Source organism: Leptinotarsa decemlineata, unplaced genomic scaffold (assembly GCF_025532065.1).
Source record: "Leptinotarsa decemlineata unplaced genomic scaffold, Ldec_3_MD MMD2_tig00026328_RagTag_RagTag, whole genome shotgun sequence".
In the NCBI taxonomy this organism is placed as follows: Eukaryota; Metazoa; Arthropoda; class Insecta; order Coleoptera; family Chrysomelidae; genus Leptinotarsa; species Leptinotarsa decemlineata.
The window spans coordinates 1,658,515-1,674,595 of NW_027412688.1; the positions used below are offsets into that span (position 1 = coordinate 1,658,515).

Here is a 16,081-nt window from a genome sequence, read left to right on the forward strand (position 1 = left end):
CAGACAACAACGGAGAAATTACAATATATCAATAAATATTCGGAATATATGTTTAAAATATGTTTTTTCGTTAACCAGCTGTCACACCCCTACGAACGACAACCCTCAGAAGTCGAAACTTCTGCGAGCTAAGGACTAACGAGGTCTTACCTTTTAACGTGTGATTCCTGACACGGGGTGGACGATAGCGAGTGAAAATCGATTTTTCAGCCTGGGGCTTGAACCGCCGACCAACAGGCGGCCGATTTGAGTGGTGAACAAAGCACGCACGTCGAACCGCCCGGCTACCGACCGACATTGTATTGAGAATTTTGATGTGCTTTCATAATCGACATATCATTCATACAAGAGGGAAAAGGAGCGGTCTGAGGTGTGAAACATGTGAAATACACTTTCATGTAAACAACATTGAATATATTTTGGATGAAACATACACAGACACCTTTTAATCCAAAATTAATAGAAACAACAACTTTCATTTTTGACCGCTCTATAAAGAATAGAATTTATGGTACAGTCCTCTTCTTTCCAGGAGTTCCAAGTGCGTACCAATTTCAACAACAGAACCTTCTTTCATGACACATATGATATCGGCATCCTGTATAGTTGTGAGTCTGTGAGCGATTATTATGCAGGTTCGGTCTTTCTTAGCGTTATTGAGAGCTTCTTGCACGACCTGAAGAATAATCGTAGGTAAATTTGATAAAATATGCAGTGTTAGATTTGTAAAGATTTAAAAAATAATAGTAGAGTCGAATTAGGGTTAAGGGTGGAACTAATTCCCACAAAGGCGGTGTTTGATTTTTTGAGTTTATTACTCATATCATTTCAACATACTGAAAGTCTTAGGACTTGCAGCAGATATTGCAGCAGAGTCGGACTACTTTTAAAGCTATAGATTTCTATAAAAATGAAGGCTCAATTTCTCACGTATTGTTTGAATAGGGATGTTGTAGGGATGTTTTGGCTAAGAAGATTCTTTCATCGATTATGAAGGCTGAATTTCGAAGTAGTTTCGAGCTAGTGATTTGAGTGTATATAAACATGGTGCTCCACTTAAATCGACGGATTTGAATCATTAATAATCCTGTTTTTAGCAAGAACAAAATTGAAGCACTAGGTTACGTGAATCTTCGTCTGACACGAACCAGTTTCCTTAATTTTTTTCCAATGACAAATATTACACGACCTTATTAGGTATAAAGATATTGGGACGCTAGACAAATCAAACTTGACAAACTATACTTCATTACACGACCTCTAAAATAAATGTAAGCTGGTTCTTCTTAAGTGATGCATTTTATTTTTGGAGACAGCAAATATATATTAGCGGAAGCAATTTGATTTTATAACAGTTATTTGATTGTTTTGGAATTGTAGTGAATATAGCATACTATGAAATAGTTGGAAAATCATCATCAAAGTGACAATATGGTAATTAAAACAAAATTATGTTTCAAAGCATTCCAATAAAATAATTTTATTAAACCTATAGGAAGCAGTTACAAAATAATCTTGAAAAAGTCTCTACAAAATAATTTGCTTTTATAGGAAACTATGTTTTATAAGTCACTTGCAAAAACGTTTCTGTGATAATTTCGTGACTATTTTATAACGTATTTATAATTTTATTTTATAAACGTTTCTATGACAAATTTATAAAACACTTTTATTGCCTACAACTGTATTATATTCACGGCTCGTCCAATATAATCAATTAGCATTTCGGAAGTGATAATGAAATACCAACAAAATAAAACTGGTGCAGCACCATGAAATTATAAAAAAATTTTGCTGCTTGGTAACTGTGTTCATTCATCAAGATTCGTTCTTTACCTTCTCACTTTCATTATCCAATGCAGATGTTGCTTCGTCTAATAACAAGATTTTTGGTTTCCTGATCAAAGCACGTGCAATAGCCACTCTTTGTTTCTGCCCACCCGAAAGTTGAGTTCCTTTGGATCCCAGCCTTGTGTCATATGCCTACAAATTGAGATAGTGAATAAATCAGCAGCTTGGTGTTAACTGATGTACCTGTGGCAGACACGTAATGAAATTATGTATATTGGCGGACTTAGCTGCAGTGATTATTTCATCAATGGTAGCATCCTTGTGATTCACGCCATAAGCTATATTTTCGGCAATGGTTCTGTCGAAGAGGTTAGGTTCTTGGGAGACGATACCAAGTTGTGATCTGAGAGTATTCAAATCCATTATTTTGATGTCTTTTCCATCAACTACTACTTTTCCTTCTGTCGGGTCGTAGAATCTTTCTAATAATTGCAAAATGGTCGATTTTCCACAACCACTGGGGCCAACCAGAGCTACCGTCTTGCCCTTAGGAATGGAAAGGTTCAACGAATTCAGTACAGTAACTAGAGATCTTGTAGGGTAAGAAAAACTTACTCCAGTGTAATTCACGGTCTCGTCATTCTGAAAAAAACAATTGATTAAATGATAATGCTAACATTTTCTGAAAGCAAGATTATTTTCAAGCAGAATATTGAACAATTTTGGTAATTTCAAAATTATCAACTTGGACCTACCAAGTTATGAAGAATCTAACAATCCTGTTGAATAGTATGTCTCGTATATGATCATTTGTATGTGTCGACTTTGTCTATTTGTCTATTTTGTCTATTAATGGAAAATTACAGACTCGTTATCGTGCCTTCCAGCTTTTCAAAAATTCTTGAGTATGCTTTTATGGAACGATTGATGAAATTTACTGAGAGTAATGCCCTGATGTCTGTAAATCAACATGGATTTTGCCAAATGAAGTCGACTTACAGTGCCCCTTAGCATTTTACAGAAAGGTTGTTCATTTTTTGGAGGCCGGGAATGCCCGGTTGGAATTTTTCGTGATTTCAGCAGGGCGTTTGACTGCATTCAGCATTATATTTTAAAGAGAATTCCCCAAGGTTCAGTACTTGGGCCCATTCTGTTCCTTTTTTATATTAACGAAATTGACACTTCAGCTAAAGATGCACACTTTGTTATTTACGCAGATGATATATCCATACTGATCTTGAATGAAGAAGATGATATTATTGCTGAGGAGTGTGAACGATTATTGAGTAATATAACTTCGTGGTGTAGCGCAAATTCACTTTTCTTCAATACTAAGAAAACACATATCATGAGGTATCATCACGTTCAGAAAAATATTTCTGATATAACAGTTAGCTAACAGTAAAAAATTAAGTTACACTGACAAAGCAACATTTTCAGGCATCACAATTGTGTAAACTGGAAATTTCACTGTAATAATCTGATTAGAAAAATTAATTTTCTTTGTCAGCTCAGAGATGTACTCACATGTGAACAAATACTCATGTTATATCATGCTCATGTGGCTTCATGAATACGATATGAGTTCCTCCTCCTTTGGGGTGGATCCACACTAGTACAAGATGTTTTCTTGGTACAAAAAAAGGTTCTGCGACTCATTGCTAGGATACCCTGTACATACTCATGTAGAAATATCTCTTCCCACTTCAGACTTTTAACAAGAGTAAGTTTATTTATCTTAGAGCTATGCATTTATGTATTTGATAATAGGAAAGACTTTACTCTAGGTTTGTTCTGGTTCTAACATCCGAAACTGTTTGTAAACTTCGCAAGACATGGTGCGTACAAACAAAAAATCTCAAACAGTCCGAAATAGTCTCGGACACTTTAGTCCAGTCATTATAGTAAGTTCACCTCGGAATTCGAGATACCCAGCTGTAAGTCTGTAAATACTTGTATATTGACACCCTAAAAGTTGTCTCGAAACCTACATATGGTAGGGTGTAAGTAACTATTAAATTTCAAGGTCAAAAAATCGTTTTTTTGCGCTTTTATTGGAAATTTCTCATTTCCTATGGGTTTTTTGTCATTTGTATTTATTATCAATATTGTAGAATACAAAATTCTCTACAAATTTTGTTGAAAAAAATTTTTTATACGGTGAACCGTTTTCGAGATAGAGGGCGGAGAGCACGCGGTCACAGCATCACTTCAGGTCAACCGGTGCCTCCGGTCGAAAACGCGCCATATATAGTTGATGAACTATCGATAAATCAATGATTATAAATATTTGTCAATTTTTATTAACTATTATATTATATTTTATCATTTTTTTCCTAACTTATCCACTTTTTATTCAGTATTAATTTATTTAACAACACTTACCTGCCCATGTAATTGCAGAATTGTTTATGAAAATATAGGAATTATATTTGAATTTTAACCTAATTGATATTTATAACTTCTTACATGATGAAAAAAAAACAAATAAATTATGAATTAATCTTTTTATTAAAAAATATCATTTAATACATTTATTTTTATTGAAAGTGAAGAAATGGAATAAAGGGTACAAAAACTACAATTTATAATTTTAATCATCTTCTTCCTCTTCATCGTCGTCTTCTGGCTGCTGGTAAATTCCAAACTGGTCTTCATTATCGTCTTCAACGACATTTGTCTCAAGTTCTTCCATGATTTCGGGGTCAAAGGTTCCATCTTCGTTAATGTCGCTCTGATATGGTAGATCATTGAGACAAGCTTGCCCATTACATTGACCATAAGCTAAAGAGCATTGCAAGCCCGCTTTCCTGCATCCGCATCGCTAACAACCACTCTTGCAGTTGCAGAAAATTGTATTTAGCAAAATTGGTAAAATTGTCATGATAGGCTCCAGAAAATCGTTTCGCATTGCCCAACCCCATACCTGGGGTTCCAAATCATGTCCTAACCAAGTTTGGACTTGATAATATACACGGTTGAAATGTTGATGAGCAGCTGCACTTGTTGGTGGAATATTTGAAAGCTGCACAGGTTTATTAAGTTTTGTAGACTTGACGTAATACATATAACGAAGATGATCGAGACTTTTCACAGATTTCGGAGCATTATAGACTGCCAATAAGGTTTGAGTTCCACTCTCTAATAATCTAATTTTTTAATTTTAGTAAACGGTTATCAGTATTATTGAATAGATATAGATTCAATGCATGAAGAAAATGATAAAATATAATATAATAGTTAATAAAAATTGACAAATATTTATATTCATTGATTTATCGATAGTTCATCAACTATATATGGCGCGTTTTCGACCGGAGGCACCGGTTGACCTGAAGTGATGCTGTGACCTCGCACTCTCCGCCCTCTATTTCGAAAACGGTTCACCGTATAAAAAATTTTTTTCAACAAAATTTGAAGAGAATTTTGTATTCTACAATATTGATAATAAATACAAATAGCAAAAAACCCATAGGAAATGAGATATTTCCAAATAAAACGCAAAAAACCGATTTTTTTGACCTTGAAATTTAATAGTTGCTTACACCCTACCATATGTAGGTTTTGAGACAACTTTTAGGGTGTCAATATACAAGTATTCATAGACTTACAGCTGGTTATCTCGAATTCCGAGATTCTTACCTAATTTAAGCTTAAATGACTGGATTACTTGTTTGAACCAGAACGCTTTTGAGGAGACCACTGTGCCACCTATCGTATATATGAAGAGATGAAGACGAGAAAATACTATTAATCATGTCCATTTTGTTACGTAGCGTATCCCTATAGTCAGTTCAAATGTTATCTACCCTCAATCATCAATTATTCAAATCATATAAATAAAAAAACATCCTAGCAAATAGCCCAAACAAATTTCCAGATGAATGCGCATGAGCAACGGGAACAGTTCTCAACAGTTCAGCCTTGAGAGCAAGAATGATTCGGGACGGTTCAAAACAGTTAAGGATCATTTCGCAGTCGAAATCAGAACAGAGGATTCAAGAGTCCAAAATTATCCTCAATAAACCAGAACGCTCTATATCAACTGCGCATGATAGTGACGTCCTAGAACCTGTATTTCGCAGAACCAGAACAAACCTTCTGATTATTATTATCATTATTATTATTAATTCTTGTGAGTGAAGTCCTCTATCATGAATGGCTATAGTAACGCGGAGATGGCTGACATGCATTTCATTTATGGACTTGCCGATGGCCATTCATTAGAAGCTAGGCGGTTGAACAGTGAACGATTTTCTTATCGTAATGTGCTCTACAGAAAAACATCAACGACTTCGTGAAACAGAAGTATTGAAAAGAAATGGAGGACCAGGAAAACCAATGACAGTAAGAATGGTAAGAGTAGAAGAGGATGTGATCGCCATGATAGTAGATACAGGTACCTCTAGTCCAAAAATTGATAAGGGAATGATTAGCACTCTGGTACTACTAGATTTTTCGAAAGCATTCGATACCATCAATCATGAGCTGATTTGCATGAAACTCAAATATTATGGTTTTGATAGTGCTGCCTTATTTCTCATCTGGTCTTATTTACTTGGTCGATCTCAAAAAGTTGTTGTTGATGGTCATCACTCCTTACCTCTTGATATTCTATCAGGAGTACCACAGGGTTCCATTTTGGGACCTTTATTGTTCATCATTTATACTACTGACATTATCTCGTCCATCAAGAAATGTAAAATACAGGCGTATGCTGATGACATACAATTATACATGCACTTTAAAATCGATGAGTGTGCTGAGGCACAAAATCTCTTCAACACTGATCTTGATTTGATCAATGGGCTATCAAGTGAACATGATTTGAAAATTAATCCTAATAAAACAATGATGATGCACTTTGGATCGCAGAAGAATCGTAAATTTGCAGAAAACAATTTCCGTTTAGAACTAGGTTATACTATCTTGACTCCTGTCAATACAGCTAAAAACTTAGGGGTCATGCTTGACACTGATCTTAGATTTACTAGTCATGTTAAAAATTTAATGAAAAAAGCTTATATGTCATTGAAACTGTTATACTGTAATCGTTTTATTTTGAGCCAACCTCTAAAAAGAATGCTCTGTGATAGTTTGGTGCTAAGCCATTTCAACTACTGTGACTTCATATATGGGCTATACTTATATGACTCAGATAAAAAAAGAATACAAAAAGTGCAAAATTCTTGTTGCCGCCTAATTTATGGACTTCGTAAGTATGATTCAATTTCTGAAGCCTTTAAAAACTCCCGCTGGCTCAATATGAAAAACCGTATGATTCATCATTTGGGTTGTTTTGTCCATAAATTGATCACCCTTCCCCATTCTCCTCTTTTAATACAAAAACTAATTCTGCGTGAAAATATTCACTCAAGAAACATCAGACATAAAAACAAATTAACTATGCCACAACATCGCACTGCACAGTTTCAGAGATCATTTCTTTTTGGTGCTGTAAAACTCTATAATTCATTGCCTGAGCAATTGAAGAGATTCAATATCAGGAAATTCAAATACAAATATAAAAATGATATCTTTGATAGTCAGTAATGTCAACTTTTACTTTTTAGACAACAGATCAATTCAATTAAATTATTTATCAACTATCTTTAGAAGGTAATCACAAATTATTATTTTATTTAGGGTTCTCATTCCGTGGTACCATCACTGTTAATTGCTTTTATTTTTGTATGTTTGCGTGCATTATGGATTGGTGCTTGTTGGTTGAGTTAGAGTAGCTTTGAGCTAGACTTCGCCAAGGAGTACCAGAATCTCCTGTAAACTATTTTCATTTTCAAATATATCTTTGTATTGTTTTTTTTGTATTATCAATGAAGCCGATTTATTATTATTATTATTATTATTATTATTAATAAATGATTTAAATTTAAGTAACGGGACGATTTGGAACATTCTTAGAGACTATTTGTTGTACCCATACCACATACAACGATTTCAGGAACTTCTTCCTGCAGAATTTCTACCACGAGTTGCATTTTGTCAATGACTTTTGCGCACATTGGTTCAAATCCCTCAACTACTGACGCTTATTCTTTCTACCGATGAAGCCAATTTCTATAGAAATGCCATGAAGAATTTCCGCAATAACCATGTTTGGGCTGAAGAAAATCCATATGAGGTGCATTTTAGCATATTGGCTTGAGAGTTTTTAACAGTAACAAACGGAAATCGCTGGATTGGTCGAGGTGGACCTCACTTATGGCCTACTCGATCACAGGACTGAATCCCCTTGGATCATTTACTATGAGGCCCCCCGAAGTCATTAGTTTATACTACTCCAGTGGAAGATGTAGAAGATTTGAGAAATCGGATAATTGCTGGGTGTAACGCAATCAGAAACGAGCCTGGTGTTTTTGAAAGACTTCGGGAGTTGATGATGAGAAGATTGGGTTCTTGCATCTGAGCCGGGGGTAGTCGTTTTCAACAGTTCTTGTAGATTTAGAAACATTACATACAATTTTCGGTAATGAATTGTTATGTCGAAATTTTTTTCGCTGCGTATCTTCGAAAACAAGCGCTCTATCAAAAATCATATAAAACAAAATATCTCTAGAATAATCCAAGGATAGTCCCTTGAATTTTCGCCTCATGTTTGATAGAACACATCTAAACTGAAACTATTTTCTGAGGAATGCAAAAAAACTCACTATTGTTTGGAGAAAAAAATAACATCAAGATAAACTCACCCAAATATTTCTGTCAGCGTTGACGATATTCTTGATGGTCGGAACCCTTCCCAGCAGAGAATATAGTCTCCCAGCTGCCAAAAAACCCTTCTGAAAATTAGGAGTGAAAGAGAGGGCAATTCCTATGGACCATGCACCAGACAAGGTAACTTGCGCTATACTGAAAAAAACTGGCTTTTGAAGGATCAAAAAGCATATTAAATTCCAATTTTTTATTTTGGTTCCATATGGAAATCAATGAAAGCTCAGACATGTTTGTTTGAAGTGTAATATGTTTTTAAAACAGGCAAAAATATTTTGCTCGGGCTTTCATATCATTTTCAGTGAACTAGGTAGTGAATATCTTCAAGACAAAAAAATGTTTGGTACTCACGTGAACAACTTATCATATTCTATCTCCTTTGTCTCTATAAGGTTCACTCCATACGTGAAAGCTGCCGAATAAGTGAAAAAATGAATACTGCGTGCAAATCCTAGGAACAGCCCGCGAATGTGGGATTTTATATGTGCCATCTTTTGGTAGATAACGAGCTCCCTCTGAAATAAATCAAGGAACACTGGCTCACATCCCAGAGAGATTACTGTCCTTATATTGGTGATAGCCTCAACTGCAAACTATAAATTTAAAATGACAGCTGAAGATAAAACCTCTGATGTTCAATGCATCCAAAAACAATCTCCCACTCATCGGAACTGTAACACTCTTCTAGATAATAACAGAGCCCGGAACCGTGTAGCGTATTATTTTCGTTGAAAATGCAGCAAATACTTTATACTTTCTTCAGATATGCAGAGCAAGGTACTCTGGGCCCATAACCTGTTGTAGGAACTAATTCAACACAGAGTACTTTTTATATGAATGATAAAGTTGTGGGCGAATTTCAGCTACAGCAAAAACATTAACTTTATTTATAGCAACTATACATAATTTTTTTTAATCAATAGAACATAAATAAACGAGGACAAAACATAATCACTTAATGGAATCTAATTCAACAGGACTTCATATTGAAAAACTAGATGAGCCATTGGTTCCTCATGAGGTATATCATGTGCGAATCTTGAAGTTTGTTGTGGCAAGAAAAACGAAACGGGTTGAATTCTGGTATCCCTATAATCTGGATCAAGCCCAAGAAACATTTCAATGACTGCTATTTATGCGTAGTAGACATTAAAGGTTTCAATCGAAATAACACCTCAGCTGAAAAGTCCCGGACCTAAGAGAGAAAACGCGTTTTTTTTGGTCAAAATTCGCTTCATTCCTCAACTTGCTCTCCATCAAGAGCTCCACAACATTTCAGCGCCGCTCTAACACTTCTAGACCACTTTTGTAGAACAATTTATCTTTTGCCTCAGAATAAGCCTCAGTTTCAACAATAATCTCTTCATCTGAGCGAAATTTCTCATCGATGAGTATTTTTTTGAGGTCTGAGAACAATCAGTAGTCGCTGGGAGCAAAATCTGGCAAATATGGTATATAAGGGAAAAATTCGAAGTCCATTTCATGCATTTCATCAGTTCGGACTTCCATTGTCTAATATGATATAAATTGATTTGATAACCCTGGAAATAATCAAAAAGATTAACCGAAAATAACAATTTTATTAGTCATAACACTGAAATTACAAAGAAATAACATACAACAACAACTAAATAAATAAAAATTGAAATAATAATGAAAGCTGAAAAAATTGAAAAAATTAAAAATATCATCAACAAAAAATGAAAAAATAAAAATTAAAAGATTTCAAACCAAGTTATGTCACAACGTTTCGATTGTTAGTATCCACAATCATCTTCGGGTGATAACTGGACTTATTCTTCCGAGATCTGACTATTTATAGATCATTCGAGTGCTTTCATTTATCCCCTCTTCCCTCTTTCCGCTTCTTTGATTTTGGCGGGAGATGACCGTTTGGCGGGAGTTGGTCGTTTTTTGCTTGATTGGAGGTTTCCATATGTTACGTATCTCTACGCTAGCTTGACTAAATTCATTGTTGGACAACATATACGCTGCTTCCTTGAATTTTCTCCTAAACCAGTGTTCCTCTTTGTGGATGATTTCAGCTTGAGTCCACTTGATGTTGTGTTGATGAGTTCAAAGATGCTCTGCTATTCCGGATTTGCTGGTTTCTCCCCTCTGTGTGTGTTTCTTGTGCTCAGCAATGCGAACTTTCAATGGCGTCTTAGTTTCACGATGTATGATTCTCCGCACTCGCAGGGTATCCACAATTCTTGGAATCGCAGTCTGCGTTTGGTGGCCTGGTTTCCGTGAGGCTGTTACGGATAGTGTTCCAAGATCTGAAGCAGGTCCAGATGTCATATCCTTTCCGATAATCCTCTGATGTAGGGAAGTACAAGTACTGGTTGTGGCGGCTTCTCTTCCTTGTGGAGTTCTTGCTGTCTTCTAGCTAAGGCCGGTTCTACTATCACTCTGGAGTAACCATTCCGTTGAAGGTCGTTTTCGATGAAACCTAGTTCCCTTTCGAGACCTTCCTTTGTATTACAGAGCTCAAAAGCACGGTCTAGTAGAGTCTTGATGATTTCTCTCTTAGTCAATTGAGGGTGGTTGGATTTCTGGTTCAGAAATTCAGTGTCGGTCCTCTTCACCAATACGTCTGGATGGATTTCCTTCTCCATTGTGAAAGTGATGGAAGGCCTTACGTTGTTGATGTGCTTCAGGAAAGTGTTTAGTTCTGCATTCCCATGGTTCCATATTATGAAAGTGTCGTCTAGGTATCTCAACCAGACTCGGGTCTTCTTCTGGGCTTCTTCAATGGCCAAAGTTTCAAACCACTCCATTCCCATTGGCAGTCCCTCATCTTGCGTGAAGAATTCGTCCTTAGTTGCAATTCATGCAATTTTGCCACCGTTTTCATTGATTTGTGATATTGTGCATTGCCATGATGAAGCGGCACTTTGTTTTTCTTCAAATGGGGTCGTTTTTCCGACACCACGCACACTCCAGAAATTGAGGTCATAACCTTTTTAATTGATTGTTGTGTTTTCGGATGCTTTGGACGAGGTTCACCAGTTGGTCTCCACTCAGATGACGATTGTTTTGATTCCGGAGTGAAGTGATGGATCCATATTTCATCCATTGCCACATATCGACACAAAAATTCCACATGGCCAAACACTGCTCAGAATCGTCAAGACGTTTTTGTTGTTGATCAAGTGCACGATTTTGTAATTTTAAAAAAAATATTTTCTGATGTAACTGCCTCAATTGGACGTCTACTGCATTCTACATCATCGGTGTCTCTACGATCACGTTTGAAGTCAGAAAACCAACGTTTAATTGTTGTTTATGATGAAGCGGAGTCATTATAACACTTTTCAAGCCATTGCTTCGCTTGAACGGTACTTTTTCCTATCGGAAAGCAGTGTAAAATCAAGACATGAAATTGAGTTTGATCCGTTGTTTTGAAAATAATAAAAGTAGTGTCATTCTTGGTGCTGACCAAGCGTCTTCAGTTCATACAGGTTGGAGCCCAGCTCCCTTACCGTTTTAGCTGATTTGTCAGAAATACAAATGGGTTCATGACTAAGGAGATATTGGCGGTACGAAGGGCAGTACCACCCTTCACGGGGTACCCCTACCTGGCTGGGTATGACGGATGAAAAATCTATTCATCCGTTAACGGGGGACATGAGGGCCTCATACGACAGAGTGTCGGGACCTTCTATATCGTGAGGGGTCTTCTATCTATAGCTTCCCTAACTAACGGATTTTCGTGACTTTCCGCACCATCAAAAACTCGCCGATTCCTCGACTGAATGGACTGCTGAATGGAAGGTAGCTGCAAATCTCTGCGGATGGCTTCGTTCCGCACGAACCGCGGATGGAGATGTTAGACGGAGCCGCTTGTTACCAGACGCCTGATGACATGCTTGAACATTGTATTGTAGATAGTAATTTCGTTTTTAAGACTCAATTTTGATTTCCTGTTGATCAGGGTACAGACTAGCTATCCGACCTTCGGTCTTTGTTTTAACGCACGTAATGTGCGGGTTCCAAGTATGCCTACGATCTATTAGAAGGCCGAGGTACTTTACCCGCGCTTGCCAGTCAATATCCCATCCAGAGATTCTCACTTTTCTGGCAGCAGAAGATAACAATCTGCCCATGGTTATCGCCTGAGTCTTATGTCACTCTTCCTTTCGAAGATTGCTACTAACTGAGCAGTGAATGCAATGGAATTAGCGCCATCTATGTGTTAGACCTGAGACTTTTCAGCCCATGTAGTAAAACGTGGCAATATCCAAATTTGCAGTGCACCAGATGTCCTGTCTTGCACAGTGAATATCTTTTCTGACCTATTTTTGCATCAAAATTACTTCGCATACCCTCGAAAACTATTTTGTCGCGTCTTCGAATACTTAATAAATAATTAAAATGAAAACAAGAGTGGACTGTAAGAATTGTGGCATAAAGCGAACTCACCGAGTTCCTCGCACAAATTCCTGCTTCTGAAAGGGCCCTTTCTTGAAGTGTTCTTTCTTCAGCTTCACTGGATTGTACAACAAAACGGGAAGTTAAAGATGACATAGATACTTGAGCACACATAACGAAATAAGTAATCAGCAAAAATAATAGCGATTCACGTAGCGTACTTAGCATGAGATCGTAGGTAGGTCTCTATTGATATGGTTTAGATGGATAAGTATACAAAGTAAGTATAACAAAAAAACTACTGAAAAATGTTTTTTTGCAGTTAAAATACAATTTATGATTTTTTTTTCAATTTCCATGAATTAAATATTGAACATTTAATGATAATTTCCAATAAAAAATAAACATTGCAGGTTCGTGGATTATTGGCATTTAGACATTCGTCGTGTCTAGGTTTTATGAACCTTTTTTTTAGTGAAATTGATAATAAATCTTTGTTAGTAAATAGTCAGTTGACGTTTGTTTATGAGATTTCTATATCTTCAGACAAGAAATTATATTTTGACTTGAACTATACAAATCATAGACTGATTATGCAACTTGGCTGACGAAATGCGCGTCGAGAATATTGTTATAGTTCTTTCTTATTAGTCAATGGGCTATGCTTGAAGACTGGCAATAAACAAATCTAAAGCAAATGGAACTTCAAACGTTCAAGCCAGTCTCTATATACCTACACAGTAGGTTTAATGGACTGACGCCTATCAGAAAACAACTACTCCCCTGGCTAATACCACGAAGGGCGTTGGATTATATCAGACAGGCGTCAGTGCAGGAATCTTCACAGAAAATGTCCTGCATATGCAATTGGCAATACAACTGAAAGAGTCGACCTTCAATTATGGAACGGGCACACTTGCAGACCGGTTTCGGGCTTATTAGCCACTCATCAGTGCAAGATAGTGACCATCATCGACCCAAAGTCAATGATATTCCACAATTGAAAATCGGAATTCTTTCAGAGTATTTCATTTCTCTTCCGAAGTTGGAGCGAACATCAAAAATGTCACTCCATCTAGTGGACGAGGAACTAACCAACTGCACATCCGTAATTTGCCCGATTCCTCTAAATAAGGAATAAAAACTTTCTTATTAGTCAATGGGCTATGCTTGAAGACTGGCAATAAACAAATCTAAAGCAAATGGAACTTCAAACGTTCAAGCCAGTTCAAGCCACTGATGAGTGGCTAATAAGCCCGAAACCGGTCTGCAAGTGTGCCCGTTCCATAATTGAAGGTCGACTCTTTTAGTTGTATTGCCAATTGCATATGCAGGACATTTTCTGTGAAGATTCCTGCACTGACGCCTGTCTGATATAATCCAACGCCCTTCGTGGTATTAGCCAGGGGAGTAGTTGTTTTCTGATAGGCGTCAGTCCATTAAACCTACTGTGTAGGTATATAGAGACTGGCTTGAACGTTTGAAGTTCCATTTGCTTTAGATTTGTTATAGTTCTGATGTGGAAGAACTGTTTTTGTTGAATCAGAGTAAAACTATGTTTTTATGAAACAATCATATAATAAGAGAGCTGGTTTTTACCTTCGTAGACTCTTCGATGACCCTCTGGTTTTCCTTTGCGTCATTTTGAATGATTTTTTTTTCCAAAAACACAAAAAGGAGAATGAGTGGAAAAAAGGATAGTAAAACAAGTGCCAACTTCCAATTGAGGTACAATGGATAGAAGCAGGATAACAAGAATGTCGCTAGAAATTGAAGACACGATCCTATCTGTACCCCGGCAGCCTATAAATATGAAAATTAGTTTCTTTCGAGTTACAACTATGTTGACAACAATTAATCTAATGAAATGATGTTTAGACTTTCACGGCCGGTGTCTAACAAATTGTGGAATGTTTCCGGATTTATTAGCCGTGATCTGGAGGTTTTTATACCTGACGTTTCGTCTGCTACTGCGGTAGATATTATCAGAAGCAATGAGACAACACTTAAATGCTCTATTTGTTCTCGACGCAGAAACTTTAATGTTGGGATTCGTCTCTGATTTTATAGAGTAGAGTATTATTCAACCATCTTATGAATAAATACATTTTTGGCAGGTCACAGTATATATATTGCAATGAAAATAATGTTGAACACAAAAGAAGTATAGAATGAAGAAAATACTTTTGTCTACTTTCTACTGTGTTTATTTATTCGTTACGACCGGTTTCGGCTTATAAGGCAATTTTCAAGTAACTACCACAAATTCTCAAGTTGCGTCTTAAATAGTGTGGACAGGTATCTGCTCTAGGTATCTGACCTAACACGTTACCAATATCACAACTATTAGATGGATCCTAACTATTGGAGGGATTCTAAAATTACTAAATTCAAAAGGGGCGAGCTGCATAGATCTAGTTGGTCATTGAGCGTTATGAACTTGGGGTCCTTGTACAATTCATTTATTTCCAACGCTTCCAATAAATTCTTCTCCCTTCCTTTGTTACATGTATGAAAAATTTTCATGTTTCCTCTACTTATTGTATGGTTTGTTTCTTTTAGATGTCCGTATATGGCTGATTTTTTATCTGATAATACATGTTCTCGGTATCTTATGTCGAAGTTTCTGCCTGTCTGACCTGTATAAGCTGTTGAGCAGTACCCACATTCTAGTCTGTATATGCCCCTGATTTTTTCCATTTATCCCTTTTGGGTTTTGCGTTGAATAACATTTTTACTAAATTATTCTTATATTTTCTGAGAGCTTCCTGAATAACTTATGCTAGCATATTTTTCACCTTCTTTATTTTCTTCCTGATTTAGGTATAGTTCCTTCATGATCAATTTATTGTTCTTATTGTAGATCAGTTTTTCAATTAAGTTGGCGGGAATATGGTTGTTAAATACTATTTGCTTTATGATCTTAATTTCTTCTTGAAAAGCCTCCTCTGATGATGGTATCATAAATGCTCTATGTATCATAGATCAGAAGGCCGATAATGGACTGAAAGAATCCATCGGCATTGTACAGTCCGTGAAGGTGTTTTTTCTATAGATGTTGAACTAAGTTTATCATTTCGTTTTATAATAGTGAGATCCAGGAAGTTAATGCTGTTGTTTTGTTCTATTTCGACCGTGAATTTTACCTTATCGTGTAGAGTATTAAGGAAGTTCACGAACTGGT

The 16,081-nt window shown here is 36.4% G+C and overlaps 1 protein-coding gene across 2 annotated transcripts in view; it reads right to left on the reverse strand.

Moving 5' to 3' along the window:
• Window positions 1-398: 398 nt before the first annotated feature.
• The window catches only part of LOC111510198 (ATP-dependent translocase ABCB1), a 43,637-nt gene continuing 27,954 nt past the window's right edge, over window positions 399-16,081 (reverse strand). Inside the window, exons 15-21 of one of the 2 annotated variants that reach the window (XM_074182079.1) lie at window positions 14,497-14,700; window positions 8,875-9,116; window positions 8,502-8,661; window positions 2,407-2,433; window positions 2,035-2,337; window positions 1,837-1,983; window positions 399-676 (exon numbers count right to left, since the gene is read on the reverse strand). In XM_074182079.1, the coding sequence (XP_074038180.1) occupies window positions 491-676; window positions 1,837-1,983; window positions 2,035-2,337; window positions 2,407-2,433; window positions 8,502-8,661; window positions 8,875-9,116; window positions 14,497-14,700 (1,269 nt within the window). In that variant the 3' untranslated portion in view covers window positions 399-490. Of the gene's footprint in view, window positions 677-1,836; window positions 1,984-2,034; window positions 2,434-8,501; window positions 8,662-8,874; window positions 9,117-14,496; window positions 14,701-16,081 lie in introns of both variants that reach the window. The other variant, XM_074182078.1, reaches the window with a different exon arrangement.